The sequence below is a fragment of the Trachypithecus francoisi genome, unplaced genomic scaffold, assembly GCF_009764315.1.
Source record: "Trachypithecus francoisi isolate TF-2019V2 unplaced genomic scaffold, Tfra_2.0 Lachesis_group11, whole genome shotgun sequence".
Taxonomy (NCBI): domain Eukaryota; kingdom Metazoa; phylum Chordata; class Mammalia; order Primates; family Cercopithecidae; genus Trachypithecus; species Trachypithecus francoisi.
Window position 1 is genome coordinate 22,509,407 of NW_022681456.1, and position 15,512 is coordinate 22,524,918.

Here is a 15,512-nt window from a genome sequence, read left to right on the forward strand (position 1 = left end):
CGTCTCTACTAAAAATACAAAAATTAGCCAGGCATGGTGGTGGGCACCTGTAATCCCAGCTACTCGGGAGGCTGAGGCAGGAGAATTGCTTGAACTCAGGAGGCAGAGGTTGCAGTGAACCAAGATCGTGCCATTGCACTCCAGCCTGGGCCACAGAGTGAGAATGTTGCCAGGTGCAGTGGCTCATGCCTGTAATCCCAGCACCTTGGGAGGCCAAGGCAGGCAGATCACTTGAGGTCAGGAATTCGAGACCAGTCTGACCCACATAGTGAAACCCCGGCTCTACTAAAAATACAAAAATTAGTCGGGCATGGTGATGCTGGCCTGTAATCACAGCTACTGGGGAGGCTTGAGGCAGGAGAATTGCTTGAACCCGGGAGGCGGAGGTTGCAGTGAGCCAAGATCCCATCACTGCACTCCAGGCTGGGCGACACAGTGAGACTCCATCTCAAAAAAATAAAAAAGAAAAGAAAGCCCAGCAGAATTGAGGAAGGCCGAGTCAGTTGAAGCCGTGGAAACAATACCCCTATGGGAGGCAGAAGAATGCACCCCCCTACCAAGATATCCACATCCTAACCCCCCAAAACCTGTATGTTGCCTTAAGTGACAAAGGGGAATTTGCACATGTGACTACACGAAGGATCCTGAGCTGGAGAGATTAGCCTGGATTATCCAGGTGGATCCCATATAATCACAGGGCTCCTTAGAAGGGAGAAGGCGCTGTGACTGTGGAGGCAGAGGTGGATTGAGGCAGCCAAGGATCACAGGCACCTCTCCAGCCCGGAAAGGCAAGGAACACACTACCTTGGCGCCTCCAGAAGGCACAGACCCATCCACACCTTGATTCTGGCCCTGTAGGACCCATCTGAGACTTCTGGCCTCCAGGGCTGTAAGATAACACTTTTGTGTTAAGCCACTAGGTTTGTGGTGATCTGTTACAGCGGCATGAGGAAACTAACACAACCCCAAGGAGGTGAGACTCTCCCCACAGCCCCGACCCAACCGGAAGGGAGAGGTGTGCAGAAGACGGCTCTGCAGGATGTTTGGGACAAATGATCTCTGGGGAAAGACAGAAGCTAACAGAACTGATTCCACTGTGTGAACAGGGTACTGGGAGGGCCCACAGGGGAGGGACTTCAGAGCTGGGCCTGCGCCAGAGTTGGCCAGGAGCAAGGCAGCCCAGGACAGGCAGGGGCTGCTCGCGGGAAGGTTCGCTCTTGCCAGTACCATCCCATGAGCAGCCTCAGCGCCCCCGACCAAGAGAAATCCTGAGGGCTGCGAAGTTGCTCACTCCTTAGAGCATGCTGCCCACCCTCCACACCTGCATGCAGAAACTGTGCAGGGGACGAGCCCAAGGAATCAGGACACCCAGAGGCAGGTATGGCCCGGAGACGGTGGAATGGAGCAGAAGCTTCTTGAGAGGGGTTGGCGGGATGAATTCGCCCCGCTCCAGCCTGAGGAGAAAGGAAGTGGTTCCCTCCGCCCACCCTTCCCTTAGGCTGGTCCAGGGCAGGATTCTCGTGACCCGCGATTCGCTCCCACGGGTGGGACCTTTGTAACTGCGGAAGGCCCAGGACAGGCCCAGCCTGCGGGGCGGGAGGCAGTCGGGGTGAGGGAGATAGGGACGAACGGGTGGACTGACCACAGGCAGGGACAATGGGGGCTGAGACCCGGCGAGAGGCCTAGACGCCCGCCGACGGTTGGGGGGCTGCGGGCAGTGGGGGCGGGGACGGGGGCGGGGGCGGCCCGGGCGTGGGCGGGGCCTGGTACGGGGAGGGGCGGGGCGGGCCGGGCCGGATCTGCTCCGAGGCTCCCAGTCGCGCGGTGACCGCGGGCGGGTAGGGCGCCGGGTAAGTGCTCGGGCCCGGCGGGGGGCGTACCCCGCTTGGCGTGCAGCCCTTTCTCCAAGACCCCCAGTGCCCGATTCCTCTGAGAAGAGGGGACGCCCTCGCATCCCCGCTGTCCAGGCCTCGCCGCTGAGCCCCAGCAGGACCCCAGCCCTCGGTTGCCCTCGGCTCTGGCGTGTCCCAACGCGGGCGGCGCAGCCGGGCAGTGCTTCCTCTCGGCGGGGACTGGAGTCCAGGGGAGGGGGACGCGGGAGACGCCGGCCCCAGTGACCCCCCCGATCCCGGAAAGTTGGTGGTGCGCGCCGCCCTGGGCCAGGTGCCTTCAGTTCTTCACACTCCACGCAGCAGCCGCAGGTGACCATCGTCGTCTCTTAACAGGTGAAGAAACCAAGACGCAGAGAGGCCAAGCCCCTTACCTTGGGTCACACAGCCAAAGGAGGCAGAGCCAGAACTCACAACCAGGTCTGTGTCCCCTAAGTCCTCGGATGCATCGTCCCTGCCCCGCTGCCCTCCTGGGAGATTGTGGGAGAGAAGTAGGGGCAGAGGCAGTGCTGGGTGTCCCGGGAGAAGGCTGCAGTGAGCAGACCCAGCCATCCCTGAAGGAGGAGCCCCGGGGCAGCAAACCCTTCCCTGGAAACAGTTTAAAAACACCGACCTGTTGGAGACAGATGCTGAGGAACGAGCGTGGTTGGGGCCAGGGGAAACACCAAGACAGAGAGGGGAGAGCGGTTCCTCACTGCAACTCCCTCCAGGAACATTGCCCCCACCACTCTCACCAGTGCTAGGTGTGGGGGATCTTGCAGGCTCAGCTACGTGACTTGGCCTGTCTGTGCCTCAGTTTCCGCATCTGTGCCATGAGGTTAAGCATGTACCTACCTCTCAGGATTGCCGAGAAGATGACATAAGATGCTTGGTGTACAGGCTTAGCCCCCTGGCACCAGGTTACTACCAAAAGTTCATGGTTCCAGTGCCTGCTCCACTCTCCTTCGCGCCCCTCTGAGGGTACTTCTCTGTCCTGGGCGCCTTTAACTTCAGGTTGTTCAGGGCTATCTGAGATCCGCAGGATTTCCGGACAGCCCCACCAGCAACTAGGAGCTGCTTGAGTAAGACCAAGGCGAGGGGGCGGCAACTTCTCTGGCTCTGACTCCCCAGAGAGAAAGGTTGATAAGGGCAGGGTTTTGAAAATCTCTGGGCTGAGGTTTGCACAAGGTCCAGAGCTGCTCCGTGGCCCCCAGCCCTCCCCGCCACTGGTTTAGCAAGAAGGAGGAAGCCAGAGTGTTCTTGTCCCCAAACTTGATCCTTTGCTAGTCACTGGGGCTTGGGCCCTGGGAGCTGTCATCCACCACCCTCCTCCTCCTCCCTTCCCCACTGTCTAGGCCAGCGACAAGTTCTAACCCAAAGTGTATCCTGAATCCGGCCACTCCTCCATCCCCTACTTCCACCCTGAGTCCAGGCTGCCAGCATCTCTTGCCTTCTCATCACGCTTGACCCCTCACTCCTATCCAAATCCCTAGCATCGCCTGCCAAGCCCTCTCCATGATAAGGCTCTATGTGATTATTCTCAATTCTTCTCTCCAGCCACTGTCCTGTACACTGCTGTCCCCAGCCTCCTCCTCCTAAGTTCTCCACTCTCTCAGGGGCTGTGCATAGCGCACATGCTCTTCCTTTTCTCGGGAATGCTCTTCTCTGCAATCTGTGACATACTCCCTTGTAATTCAGGGGACACCATAAATGTCACGTTGTCCCCGACCACCCCACCTAAGGAGACCCCACCTGCTCCCTGGCCCCTTACTCTGGCTGGTTGGCTTTCCAGTGCTTAGCTGGGGATGTGGTCTGTCTTGTATATTTCCTTGCTTCCTTGTTTGTCTCCCAGGTAACATGTCAGTCTACCAGGATCCTGACCTTGCCCTTGCCCTTGCCTCTTCACCTTGGATTTCCCAGAACCTGGGAAATCAGTGCCTGGCACCTAGGAAAGACACAGATACTTTTGTACAGTTGCAGGCAATGTGTCAGCCATCAGCCTATTTTTCTTCTCATTGCTTGACAGCACTTTTTTCTCCTGTTTCTACATAGACCTCAGAATTATCATTCCTCCCAAGAGCCCACTGCCTTCCTCAGCTTTTCCCTAAAGTAGGGTTTGAGGGTTGAGGGCCAGCCACTTCCAGGTTTTAACCGTGCTATTCAACTTAGCTATAAATATCATTGTCCATATTGTGCATGTTTTTGGCTATCAAATGACTTCTTGGAGATACAGTTTCCTAACTGAGGCGTGCAAGTCAAGGGTGGGATCATTTTGAAGGCACTTACCTCTTGTGACCAGGTACCTATTTAGAAAAATCATCTCCAGGAATGCGTGCACGTTTCCCTGTAGCTCTGCAAGCATTGGGTTTTACCCTTTTTATTTGTTTTGGCTAGTTTAATGGAGAAGGCCATGGTAGTTTTACATTTTCTGTTGCTTGAATTGCTGAAGCTGAGTGTTTCTCTGCATGTGTGCTAGTTCTAGTTCCTGTCTTGCAAAGGAAGGAAATCTCCAGGGTACCTTAATTCTTCCCTTCACCTCCTCTTGTGGTGATGGTTCCACTTGAGCCCCTCTCGTGAGAGCAGGTTGAGGATCCCAGGGGGCTGGTATGGGGACATACAAAGCTGAGCTCTGCTAGGTCCAGAAGCTGCCCTGCCAGTCAACCAGCGAGAAACTCTAAGAGTCCCTTGCACCCTCAGCATGTAACTGTGGGGAGAGAAAGAACCTTTTTAAAGTTTTCTTGAAAGTTTATTTCAAAATAATTTTTTAGAATTAGGCCAGGCACGGTTGCTAATGCCTGTAATTCCAGGACTTTAGGAGGCTGAGGCAGCGGATTGCTTGAGGTCAGGAATTCAAGACCAGCCTGGCTAACAATGGCAAAACCCTGTCTCTACTAAAAATACAAAACAAAATTTAGCTGAGCATGGTGGTGGGCACCTATAATCCCAGCTACTCAGGAGACTGAAGCAGGAGATTCGCTTGAACCTGGGAGACAGAGGTTGCAGTGAGCCGAGATCATACCTTGCAGGGTTATTCGTTGAAGCACTGAGGTGGGAGGAGATTGGAAACAACCGTAGGTGTCCATCACTAGTGAGATTAAACACATTCCTGCAGGGGACTCCTGTGCAGCCATGACAAGGCGTGCACTTCATGCAGGATGTACTGGCATAGAACCACCTCCGAGATACTGTGTTAGTCTTCTGTGGCTGCTGTAACAAATGGCCACAAGCTTGGTAGCTTAAGATAACACATTTATTATGCTACAGTTCTGGAGGTCAAAAGTCCGCAATCCGTCTCAGTGGGCTCAAGTAAGGTATGGGCAGGGCTGTGTTGCTGCTGCAGGCTCTGGGAGACAATCTGCTTGCCTTCCCAACTTCTAGAAGGGCCCACATGCCTTGGATTGAGGCCCCATCCTCCATCTTTTAAAGCATCGAATCTTCAGATCTTTCTGACTCTAGCCTCTGCTTCTGTCCTCACAATCTCTTCTTTCTCCTGCCTCCACTTATCAAAGACCCCTCTGATGACATTGGGTCCACTAGGATAATCCAGAATCATTCCCGCCATCTTGAGAGCTGCAACTTAATCATATCTGCAAAATCCTTTTTGCTATGTAAAGTAATATACAAGTTCAGGGATTAGGGCATGTGCATCTTTGAGGGGGAGCATTATTTTGCCTACCACACCCTAAAGGGAAATAAGGTTCAGAGCAGTATGTGGGTTCACATTTGTTTATGAAAAAAAAAATAGAAGGTTGGGGGAGAGTGTATACTCATGTGCTTATGAGGGCATAGAATACCCCAGAAGGCGACATAGGAAACCGGTCAGAGCGACCGCTTCTGGAAAGGAGAATGGGTAGAGGGGAGATTGACTCGTCATAGAATATCTTTTTGTATAATTTAAATTTTTTACTACATGCATAGATCACCTATGTTAAAAATAATGTTTTAAAGTAACACCTACTCATTGTAAAAGTTCACGCCTCCCAGAAGCAGAGAAAAGCCCCACACCCAGATGACTCCCTTTTCTTCCAAAAATAACCACTGCGAAGAGTGATCCTTACAGACCAAAAAGAAAAATCTGTATTTCTTTTGACTTAGATGAGGTCATCCTGTAGACTCTGCCATAATGTGACTCCTCTGCTTGCTCTGTGGCTGGCGTCTTTCCACGTCCTTATGTGAATACTCAAACAGCACTAGCAGCTCCTGCTGCTCAGAGGTGCATTCACTGATGTAGCTGGTGGTGGATGTTCAGAAGGTTTACTGCTTTTCAGAGCAACCCCAACACTGTAATGTCTGTCTTTTTTTAATTGGAGTGAAATTCACATGATGTAAAGTTAACCGTTTTGAAGTGAATAATTCAGTGGCATTTAGTACGTTTCACAGTGTGCAGCCTTCACCCTCTATCAGAATATTTTCATTGTTTTTCTTTGTATTAAAATTAAATCATTTTTCTTTTTTAAAAATATCTTGTTAGCTGCACAGAACATTTCTGTCACCCCACAAGGGAGCCCCCTAAGCCATTAAGCAGTCACTCCCCATTCTTCCCTTCTTCCAGCCCCTGGCAACCACCAATCTGCTTGTTCTGTTCTGGACATTTCATATCCTGTTCTGGACATTTCATATCAATGGAATCATACAATATGTGACATTTTATGTCTGGCTTTTTTCACTTAGCATGGTATCTTTGAGTTTCATCTACATTGTAATATGTATCAGTACTCTCTCTGGCTCTCTCTCTTTTTTTTTTTTTTTTTTTTAGATGGAGTCTTGTTCTGTCACCCAGGCTGGAGTGCAGTGGCACGCTCTCAGCTCACTGCAACCTCTACCTCCTGGGTTCAAGTGATTCTCCTGCCTCAGCCTCCCAAGTAGCTGGGATTACAGGTCCCCACCACCATGCCCAGCTAATTTTTGTATTTTTAGTACAGATGGGGTTTCACCATGTTGGCCAGGCTGGTCTCAAACTCCTGACCTCAGGTGATCCACCCACCTCGGCCTCCCAAAGTGCTGGGATTACAGGTGTGAGCCACCACACCTGGCCCCCTTCATTTCTTTGTATGGCTGAATAAAGTTCCATTGTGTGGATAGACCCATTTTGTTGGTCCATTCATCCGTTGATGGACAAGTGCGTTGTTTCTACCTTTTGGCTTTTAAGAATAATGCTGTGAAAAGCTATGAACTTTTGTGTACAAATAAGTGTTTGTACACAGGACTCAAAGTCCCTGTTTCAGCTCATTTGGCTCTATATCCAGGGTGTATACCCTCCTACATACACTTTGTACTTTACACTAATTTCAGGCACAGTTAAAACTAAACTAACTTAAAACTAATTTGTCGGAAAGAATTGCAGAGCAAATACCAAGGTAGATGGCAGCAGGATGATAGATCTGGACAAATGTCTTCTTATTTTTCAGATCCAGAGGCAACAGGGACATGGCCACCCGGGACGAAAAGGTAAATGAATTCTGTGGTCTTGCAGCATTAGAGGATATCCTAACCTTGAGAGGATCATTCTGTTTGGTGTTTCAAACAGGAGAGGGAGAACCACCGGTTTAGATGTTTCCACTATACTGAAATATTTAAAATCACAATGATGAAAAGCTATAAAAGGATTTCACAAAACCTCCAGGTAGCCTGATATTCCACATTAGACTCTGAATCCCAGTCCTGCATGTTAATAACTATGTGCATTTTTTTGTTTTGTTTTGTTTTTGTTGTTGTTGAGATGGAGTTTCACTCTTGTTGCCCAGGCTGGAGTGCAATGGTGCGATCTCAGCTCACCGCAACCTCTGTCCCCCAGGTTCAAGTGATTCTCCTGCCTCAGCCTCCCGAGTTGCTGGGATTACAGGCATGCACCACCACACCCGGCTAACTTTGTATTTTTAGTAGAGATGGGGTTTCTCCATGTGGGTCAGGCTGGTCTCGAACTGTGCATGTTAATAACTGTGTGTCCTTAGGCACAAAATAACTGTGCCTTCAATTCCCTGAGCCTCAGTTTCCTTATCTGGAAAACAGTGAAAAGATTATTTACCACCCCTGTTCTTGAAGGATCGTCGGGAAGATTTGATAATACAATGGTCTCAGAATGTTAGGCAAGTACTGAGCCCATAACAGGGCTTGGGCACAGAGAAGTAAAGTCACGTCTCCAAGATCACACAGCTAGAAAGTGGCAGAAATGGGATTTCACACCAGGCGTGGTGGCTCATGTCTGTAATCCCAGCACTGTGGGAGGCCAAGGTGGGCAAATCACTTGAGGTCAGGAGTTCAAGACGAGCCTGGTCAACATGACAAAACCCCATCTCTACAAAAATACAAAAATTAGCCAGGCATGGTGGCATGCACCTGTAATCCCAGCTACTGGAGAGGCTGAGGCAGGAGAATCGCTTAAGCTTAGGAGGCAGAGGCGCGGTGGCTCATGCCTGTAATTCCAGCACTTTGGGAGGCCAAGGCAGGTGGATCACCTGAGGTCAGGAATTTGAGACCAGCCTGGCCAACATGGTGAAACCCCATCTCTACTGATAATACAAAAATTAGCCAGGCATCATGATGCACACCTCTAATCCCAGCTGCTTTAGGAGGCTGAGGCAGGAGAATCGCTTGAACCTGGGAGGCGGAGGCTGCAGTGAGCCAAGATCGCGCCATTGCACTCCATCCTGGGTGACAAGAGCAAAACTCCGTCTCCAAAAAACACAGAAATTGGGATTTCAACCTGGCCTGACTCCAGAGGAAATGCTTTCCTCCTATATCTTGTGGCCATCTCGAGTAGGAAATAGACTGTTTTTGATATCTGAGGCACAAGTTTGTTGGATTTGGGGGGCATTGGTTGTGAAGATTGGGGGCGAGGTAGAAAGGAAGTGTTGACTTTCGCATCAGCTGTTCATCTTGAGGTTCTGGGGGCCTGGCCAGGCCAAGCTGGCAATGGCAGAGCAGGAAGCTCAGGGCAGCAGCAGGGGTGAGTGGGGCGGAGTCTGAGAAGCAAATGTGAGGGTCAGAATGACCACAGGATGGTGATGATGGTGATCGTGTGTTTCATCAAATTGATGACCCCGGTAACTGTAAGAGTTAGGAGCCCCAGGAGCTCCAGGTATCCATGAGAGAGTCAGCATGCAAGAAAGCTTAAGTGGGAACTGTTCATGCTTTTCCTTCATTTGTAGTTCCCTATTAATTTAGGCAAACCAAAAAGAACATTTAGAAATGCTTAATGCCGATTAGACTGTGATAAAACCAGCTCACTCATACGTAGCACGGGGAACTGGGTTAACCCATACCACTGTTCTAGACACAAAATTTGACCATGTATATCAAGAATCTTGAAAATTCCCATATTCAAGCCTGGTCATCTCACTTATGGGAAAAGAACCCATAAAAAATAAAAAGTACAATTTATGGCACCATGTTTCTTAGCACGAGACAACACTGTAGATGCACCTTATTTTATGTACTATGAAGAAAAAAAGCGAAACAAGCATGTGCTGCCATTTACTGTGATCAAAAATAACACAAGCCTGAAACCGGTCAATTGTCAGGCCCAGCTGGATTTCAGAGATGTTAAAATGTGAGAAAACGTGGTCTTAGGATTGGATTAAAAACCATCCAAAATGGTTAAAAAACATGCAAAATGCAATAATGAGACCATTTGACTCCTTGGTAAGTTTCCTGGTCTCTGAACAAGTGTGAATCTGATGCAAAAATGGTAAAAAAAATAAGATAGGAAATTGTCTGCTGTCTTGTTTTGTTTTGTTTTTTGAGACAGGGCCTGGTTCTGTCTTCCAGGCTGGAGTGCAGTGGCATGATCTTGACTCACTGCAACCTCTGCCTCCTGGGTTCAAATGGTTCTTGGGCCTCTGCCACCCTAGTAACTGGAATTACAGGCGTGCACCACCATCCCCAGCTAATTTTTTTGTATTTTTGGTAGAGATAGGGTTTCTCCATGTTGGCCAGGCTAGTCTCAAACTCCTGGCCTCAAGTAATCCACCTGCCTCAGTCTCCCGAAGTGCTAGAATTACAGGCATGAGCCACCGCACCTGGCCCACTGTCTTTGATTATAATTGTAAAAGATATAGACAGGTGGGAGAGAACGAGGTAGACAGGTAGATGACACATAAGTTTGGTGTGCTGGGATTGTTATGAATTTATTTCCCTTTTCCTCTTTTCACAATAGTAATACTAAAAGAAATAGATCAAGGCTAAAGGTCTGTTCATGGGGTAAAAGGTAGCAGGTCAAACTGGGGGTATGCATTTGAGTCTGGGGGTTCCAAATGAGGCTGGGGGTTGCAGGAACGAGTTGGTGGGGTGAGGGCCTTGTCAGAAGCCCATACCAGGGCATAGGGACAACAAGGGAAGTAGAGATTGAAATGCAGGACCAGGGACACACCTTAGGGAACCCCCAGGGCCTGCAGCCTGGAGCCTGGAGCCTGTTTGTCATCACACAGAGGCTAGCCTGGGAGGGCGTTGTCAGGAGGGCATTGTTGGGGGGCTGGGGAAAGGGCCAGGACCACTTGTGGCAAATAAGCCTCTTACTGGTTTGAAGAACATGTTCCTTTTCATGATCTGCCCTTATGGAATTAATTGTGTTTTGGAAAAAAGTTGTCTTAATGAGATTGCTTTTATAATTTTTTGAGTGTTAGCTCTCCTAGTTTCTGAGAGGAGAACAGCTGTGTTGGGAGAGAGACTGGTGGGGTTTTGTAGCCATGGTGCAGACCTGGCTTGCAGTTCTGCTGAGATAGGCTCACCAGCCCTCCTCAGAGCCCCTCTCTGCCCGCTTCCACCTCCCAGAGCCTCAGTTTTCCTCTTCTGTAAAATGGGAATGATCACACTACCTCACAGAGTGGAGGTGAGAGTTAAAGATTGCATGTGGAAAGCACTTAGCCGGGTGCCTGGCTCCAGCCTGCATTTAAGACATGGGAGCTGCTGGCTCTGTCATAAGGATGAACCGCTTTTCAGCCATCAGCTGACCTTGTTCCTCAGCACAGGTGACTGCACTCAGCAGCCACCTCTGGGGAACTTAAGAGCCAGGTGTGTGTAGAAATCCCTGCAACTACTGGGCTCATTTCGTGTGAGGCATGCAGAAACCCCCGGTGCAGCTGGGGTTCCTTACTCACCTCGGCTGCACATCGACCACCCCAGTACCCAGACCACACCCAGATGGGTTGAATTGGAAGCTCTGAGCCCAGGACTCAGGTTTTGGGGTGCCTTAAAGCTGCCGGGTGATTCCAACATGCAGCCTCGCCTGGGGAGCCCCTCCCTCTGCAGAAGGAGGAAAGAGAAATAGCTGAGCTGTGTGTCCTGTGGTTTCCATGGCCAAAGCATCACTAGACATTGGCTCAGGCGACCTAGTCACATGGGTGGCAGCTCTACATTTCTACCTGGGTAACTTTTTCTTTTTTCTTTCTACACTTTTGTAAAACAAATTGCACAGTCCCTGCTCCTGGTTGACATGACTGATGTCACAGGCTGGGACCAGACTCCCCTCTCAGTCATTCCCAGGGAAATAGGCAGAGTGTGTCCCCCTAGAACTGTGTCTTTAAACTCAACCCATTGGCGGGTCCTGAAATCCATTGAGTGGGCTATAATCGACCTTTTAAGAAATGAAATAGGGCCGGGTGCATTGGCTCACACCTGTAATCCCAGCACTTTGGGAGGCCGAGGAAGGTGGATCACTTGAGGTCAGGAGTTTGAGACCAGCCTGGGTAACATGGAGAAACCCCATCTCTACTAAAAATACAAAAAATTAGCCAGGCGTGGTGGTGCACGCCTGTAGTTTCAGCTACTTCTGGGGCTGAGGTGGGAGGATCTCTTCAGCCCGGGAGGTTGAAGCTGCAGTGAGTCCTAATCATGCCACTGCCCTCAAGCCTGGGTGGCAGAGTGAGACCCTGTCTCCAAAAAAAGAAAAAAAGAAAAGAAAAGTAAACAGAACGAAATGGAAAATAAGATCTCCTCACATAGTAACTTTAGAGCTAGTTATAGAATGTGTGTACACAAGTCAGTGTGTACTGACAGGCAGGGTATGAAACGTGATTTCTTATTGAGAAACACCGCTCCAAACTCCCTTCCCAGCACGGGGCTTCGCCGGCTGTGAGGAAGGTGCAGGGCTGGGCAGTGTTCATGAGGGGTCCTGCAGGAGGAGGGGGCCCTGGGCTGGGCAGCCTGGGTTGGAATCCTAGCCTTGCTTCTCACTGGCTGTGTGACCTGGGGCAAGTCACTGGCATCTCTGTTCTCAGTCTCCTCATCCATAAACAGAGACATTGCAGTGCCTACCCCATGGGCTTGTTATGGTATGTTAATGAAGGTCTTTGCACAGAGCTCAGAAAATATTAAATAGCAGGTATTCTAGGGATAGTTGCAATGATTACAGTTCCCACTCCTGTAAATATGTCCTATATAGTCTGCATGCAGCCCTGCCATCATCTCACCAGGCTGAGTGGCTCATCTATCAAGGCAGGAGGGTTCCTAACCCTACAGAAAAAGGAGAGAGTTGGGGACCATGGCTATAGGGGGATCTGGGCCACCAGCTAGACCCCTCAGCCTGTAAGCAGCCGCTCCTGCCAGAGCTGATCAGCTGTCACGATGGTGGTTTTCATGAACCTCAGGGGACTTCCTCCCCACCCTAGAGAAGGAAAAGTTTCTACACTTATTTAAAGACTTCCCTGATTTTAAAAATAGGCCTTCCTCAGAACACAGATCCCCCGGGGCTGGAGTGGAGAAGTGCTGGGGCAACTGAGCCTGCTGCTTGGAGTCCTCTTGCCTCCCCACAGAGAAGAGATTTGCTCAGGGGTTTCATTCCAGCTTCCACCATCCAGGAGGTATGTTCAGCAGGAGCCTGTGGTCTGCCAGGCACAGAGGTCATGCTGTGAACAGTTGGGCCACATGAGAGTGTGATGGGGAAGGCCTGGCCAGCTCCTGAGAGCTGGGACGAAGAAGAAGATAGAGGACAGGGTGAGAGGGGGTTGCACATTCTACGCAAAAGAAGTCACGTGTGCAAAGGCCCTGTGGTTGGAGAAACCAGCCAAGTATGAAAGACTCAAAGGAGACAATATGGCCAGAGTGGGGAGAGAAGTGAGAGGGAAGGTCAGCTGGGCAGATAGAGGCAACAGTGTGCAAACAGGAGTGAACTTCTGGAAGGCATTGGTGCCTCTTTTTTTTTTTTTTTAAAGAGACAAGGTCTCGCTCTATCACCCAGGCTGGAGTACAGTGACACGATCATGGCTTACTGCAGCCTCGACATTCTGGGCTCAAGCGATCCCCCTCTGTTAGTCTCCCAAGTAACTGCGACTACAGGTGAGCACCACCACACCTGGTTAACTTTTAGATTTTTTTGTAGAGACGGGGGTCTCACTCTGTTGTCCAGGCTGGTCTTGAACTCCTGAACTCAGGGATCATCCCTCCTCTGCCTCCCAAAGTGCAAGGATTACAGATGTGAGTGACTGCACCCAGCCAAAAGTTTTAAATAAGGGAGTGTGTCAGGGTCCCCGAGACCCTGTGCCCAGCATCAGTGACTCACTAGGAGGACCTGTGGGACTCGCATGCAGATGCGCTCCTGGTGCAGATTAATTGCCATGAAAGGATTGAAATTAAAATCAGTAAAGGGAAAAGGCACGTGGGGTGAAGTTCAGAAGAAACCTGGCGCAAGCTTCCAGAGCCCTCTCCTGGGTTGGAGGCAGAGGTCCTAGGGGTCACAATTCCTCCAGCAGGGAGCTGTGACAAGATGTGTGAAGTGTTTGCGAGCAGAGCAGTTCCTTAGAGACCCAATGCCCAGAGTTTTCACTGGAGCTGGGCACAGAGGCACCCTCTACCAGGCACTTAGAAAAGTTCCAGACTCTCCAAAGGAAAGTAGGAGTTCAGCATAAACCATGCTGTTTCCACAAGCAGTCCAGGCACAGTGAGCTGCTCTTATCAGGGAATGGTGGGAATTTTCCAGAAGTCCACATTCCCAGATGCTAGTGGAGGCTAGGCAGGCCTGTCTGAGGAAGGCAGCCTCAGGCCCACTGGGCTGGCCCTTTTCTGCATGGGGAGTGATGTAGTCATGCTTGGAGGGATGCTCTCCTGCAGCTGATAGAGAATGCAGTAGGGAAGGAGAGAGCAGAGAGGAGCTGCGACAGCCTCCAAGTGAGGCGGGGGGTTGGCCAGGGCAGTAGCAGAGGGTGGGGGAAGTAGGTGGCAGATCAGCGGTCACTTAGTTGCCGAAATGCACCAGGCTTAGTGCTGGATAGGGCTATAGAGGAGGGTGAGTGAAGCTAGGACAAGCGACAACTGCCCTGGCCCTGCCTGCGTGGTGTTAAGACCCTGGTCCAGGAAGCAGCACACCTGGCTGCAAGTCTATGGACTGTCCACTGACAGGTGGTGGTTACCATGTTGCAGGCCTCAGTTTGCTCCACTGCTAAGGGAGGTAAGACTGTATCTCAGAACCTTGATCCCATCTCTTATTTATTTTATTATTATTATTATTGAGACAGAATCTTGCTCTGTTGTCCTGGCTGGAGTGCAATGGCTTGATCTCAGCTCACTGCAACCTCCGTCTCCCAGGTTCAAGCGATTCTCATGCCTCAGCCTCCCAAGTAGCTGGGATTATAGGCATGCACCACCCCCACCCCCACCTAATTTTTGTATTTTTAGTAGAGAGAGAGTTTCACCATGTTGGCCAGGCTGGTCTTGAACTCCTGGGCTCAAGCCAGCCACCTGCCTCAGCCTCCCAAAGTGCTGGGATTACAGGCATGAGTCACCACTCCCAGTCCCATCTCTTAAAATATCATTTTTGTTACTTAAAAGAAAAAAAATCAGGCCGGGCGCGGTGGCTCAAGCCTGTAATCCCAGCACTTTGGGAGGCCGAGACGGGCGGATCACGAGGTCAGGAGATCGAGACCATCCTGGCTAACACGGTGAAACCCCGTCTCTACTAAAAATACAAAAACTAGCCGGGCGAGATGGCGGGCGCCTGTAGTCCCAGCTACTGGGGAGGCTGAGGCAGGAGAATGGCGTAAACCCGGGAGGCGGAGCTTGCAGTGAGCTGAGATCCGGCCACTGCACTCCAGCCTGGGCGACAGAGCGAGACTCCGCCTCAAAAAAAAAAAAAAAAAAAAAATCAGCTTTTCTGCTATTTTTTTCTCCGTATTGGCAGAGGAAAGAACAAAGCTGGTGGACTTGAGTTCCTGTGCTGGCTTTATCACTTACTTATGATTTTATGTTTTTTTGTTTATTTTGAGGTGGAGTCTCGCCCTGTCACCCAGGCTGGAGTGCAGTGGCGCGATCTCGGCTCACTGCAACCTCTGCCTCCCAGGTTTGAGTGATTCCACTGCCTCAGACTCCCAAGTAGCTGGGACTACAGGCACGTGCCACCACGCCTGGCTAATTTTTGTATTTTTAGTAGAGATGGGGTTTCCCCATGTTGGCCAGGCTGGTCCTGAACTCCTGACCTCAGGTGATCCACCAGCCTTGGCCTCCCAAAGCGCTGGGATTACAGGTATGAGCTACTGCACCCAGCCTTGTGTTTGTTTTTTTAACGACTCTACATGAATATATGTATAGCATAATAGAACAGCAAACAGGTATATATTAGGTTGGATCATATGAAATTGTCCATTTCTTCTAGTTTTTATCTACAACAATGGCATTTTTAAGTCCTCTTTTATATCAGAAAAGTTTTCTTGAATTATA

The 15,512-nt window shown here is 50.3% G+C and overlaps 1 protein-coding gene across 2 annotated transcripts in view; it reads left to right on the plus strand.

The window, feature by feature from the left end:
* The first annotated feature begins 1,721 nt into the window (after window positions 1-1,721).
* The window catches only part of HVCN1 (hydrogen voltage gated channel 1), a 40,320-nt gene continuing 26,529 nt past the window's right edge, over window positions 1,722-15,512 (plus strand). The window contains exons 1-3 of one of the 2 annotated variants that reach the window (XM_033220624.1): window positions 1,722-1,850; window positions 2,226-2,309; window positions 7,277-7,316. In XM_033220624.1, coding sequence (XP_033076515.1) covers window positions 7,296-7,316 — 21 coding nt within the window. In that variant the 5' untranslated portion in view covers window positions 1,722-1,850; window positions 2,226-2,309; window positions 7,277-7,295. Of the gene's footprint in view, window positions 1,851-2,225; window positions 2,310-7,276; window positions 7,317-12,552; window positions 12,665-15,512 lie in introns of those variants that run through there. The other variant, XM_033220625.1, reaches the window with a different exon arrangement.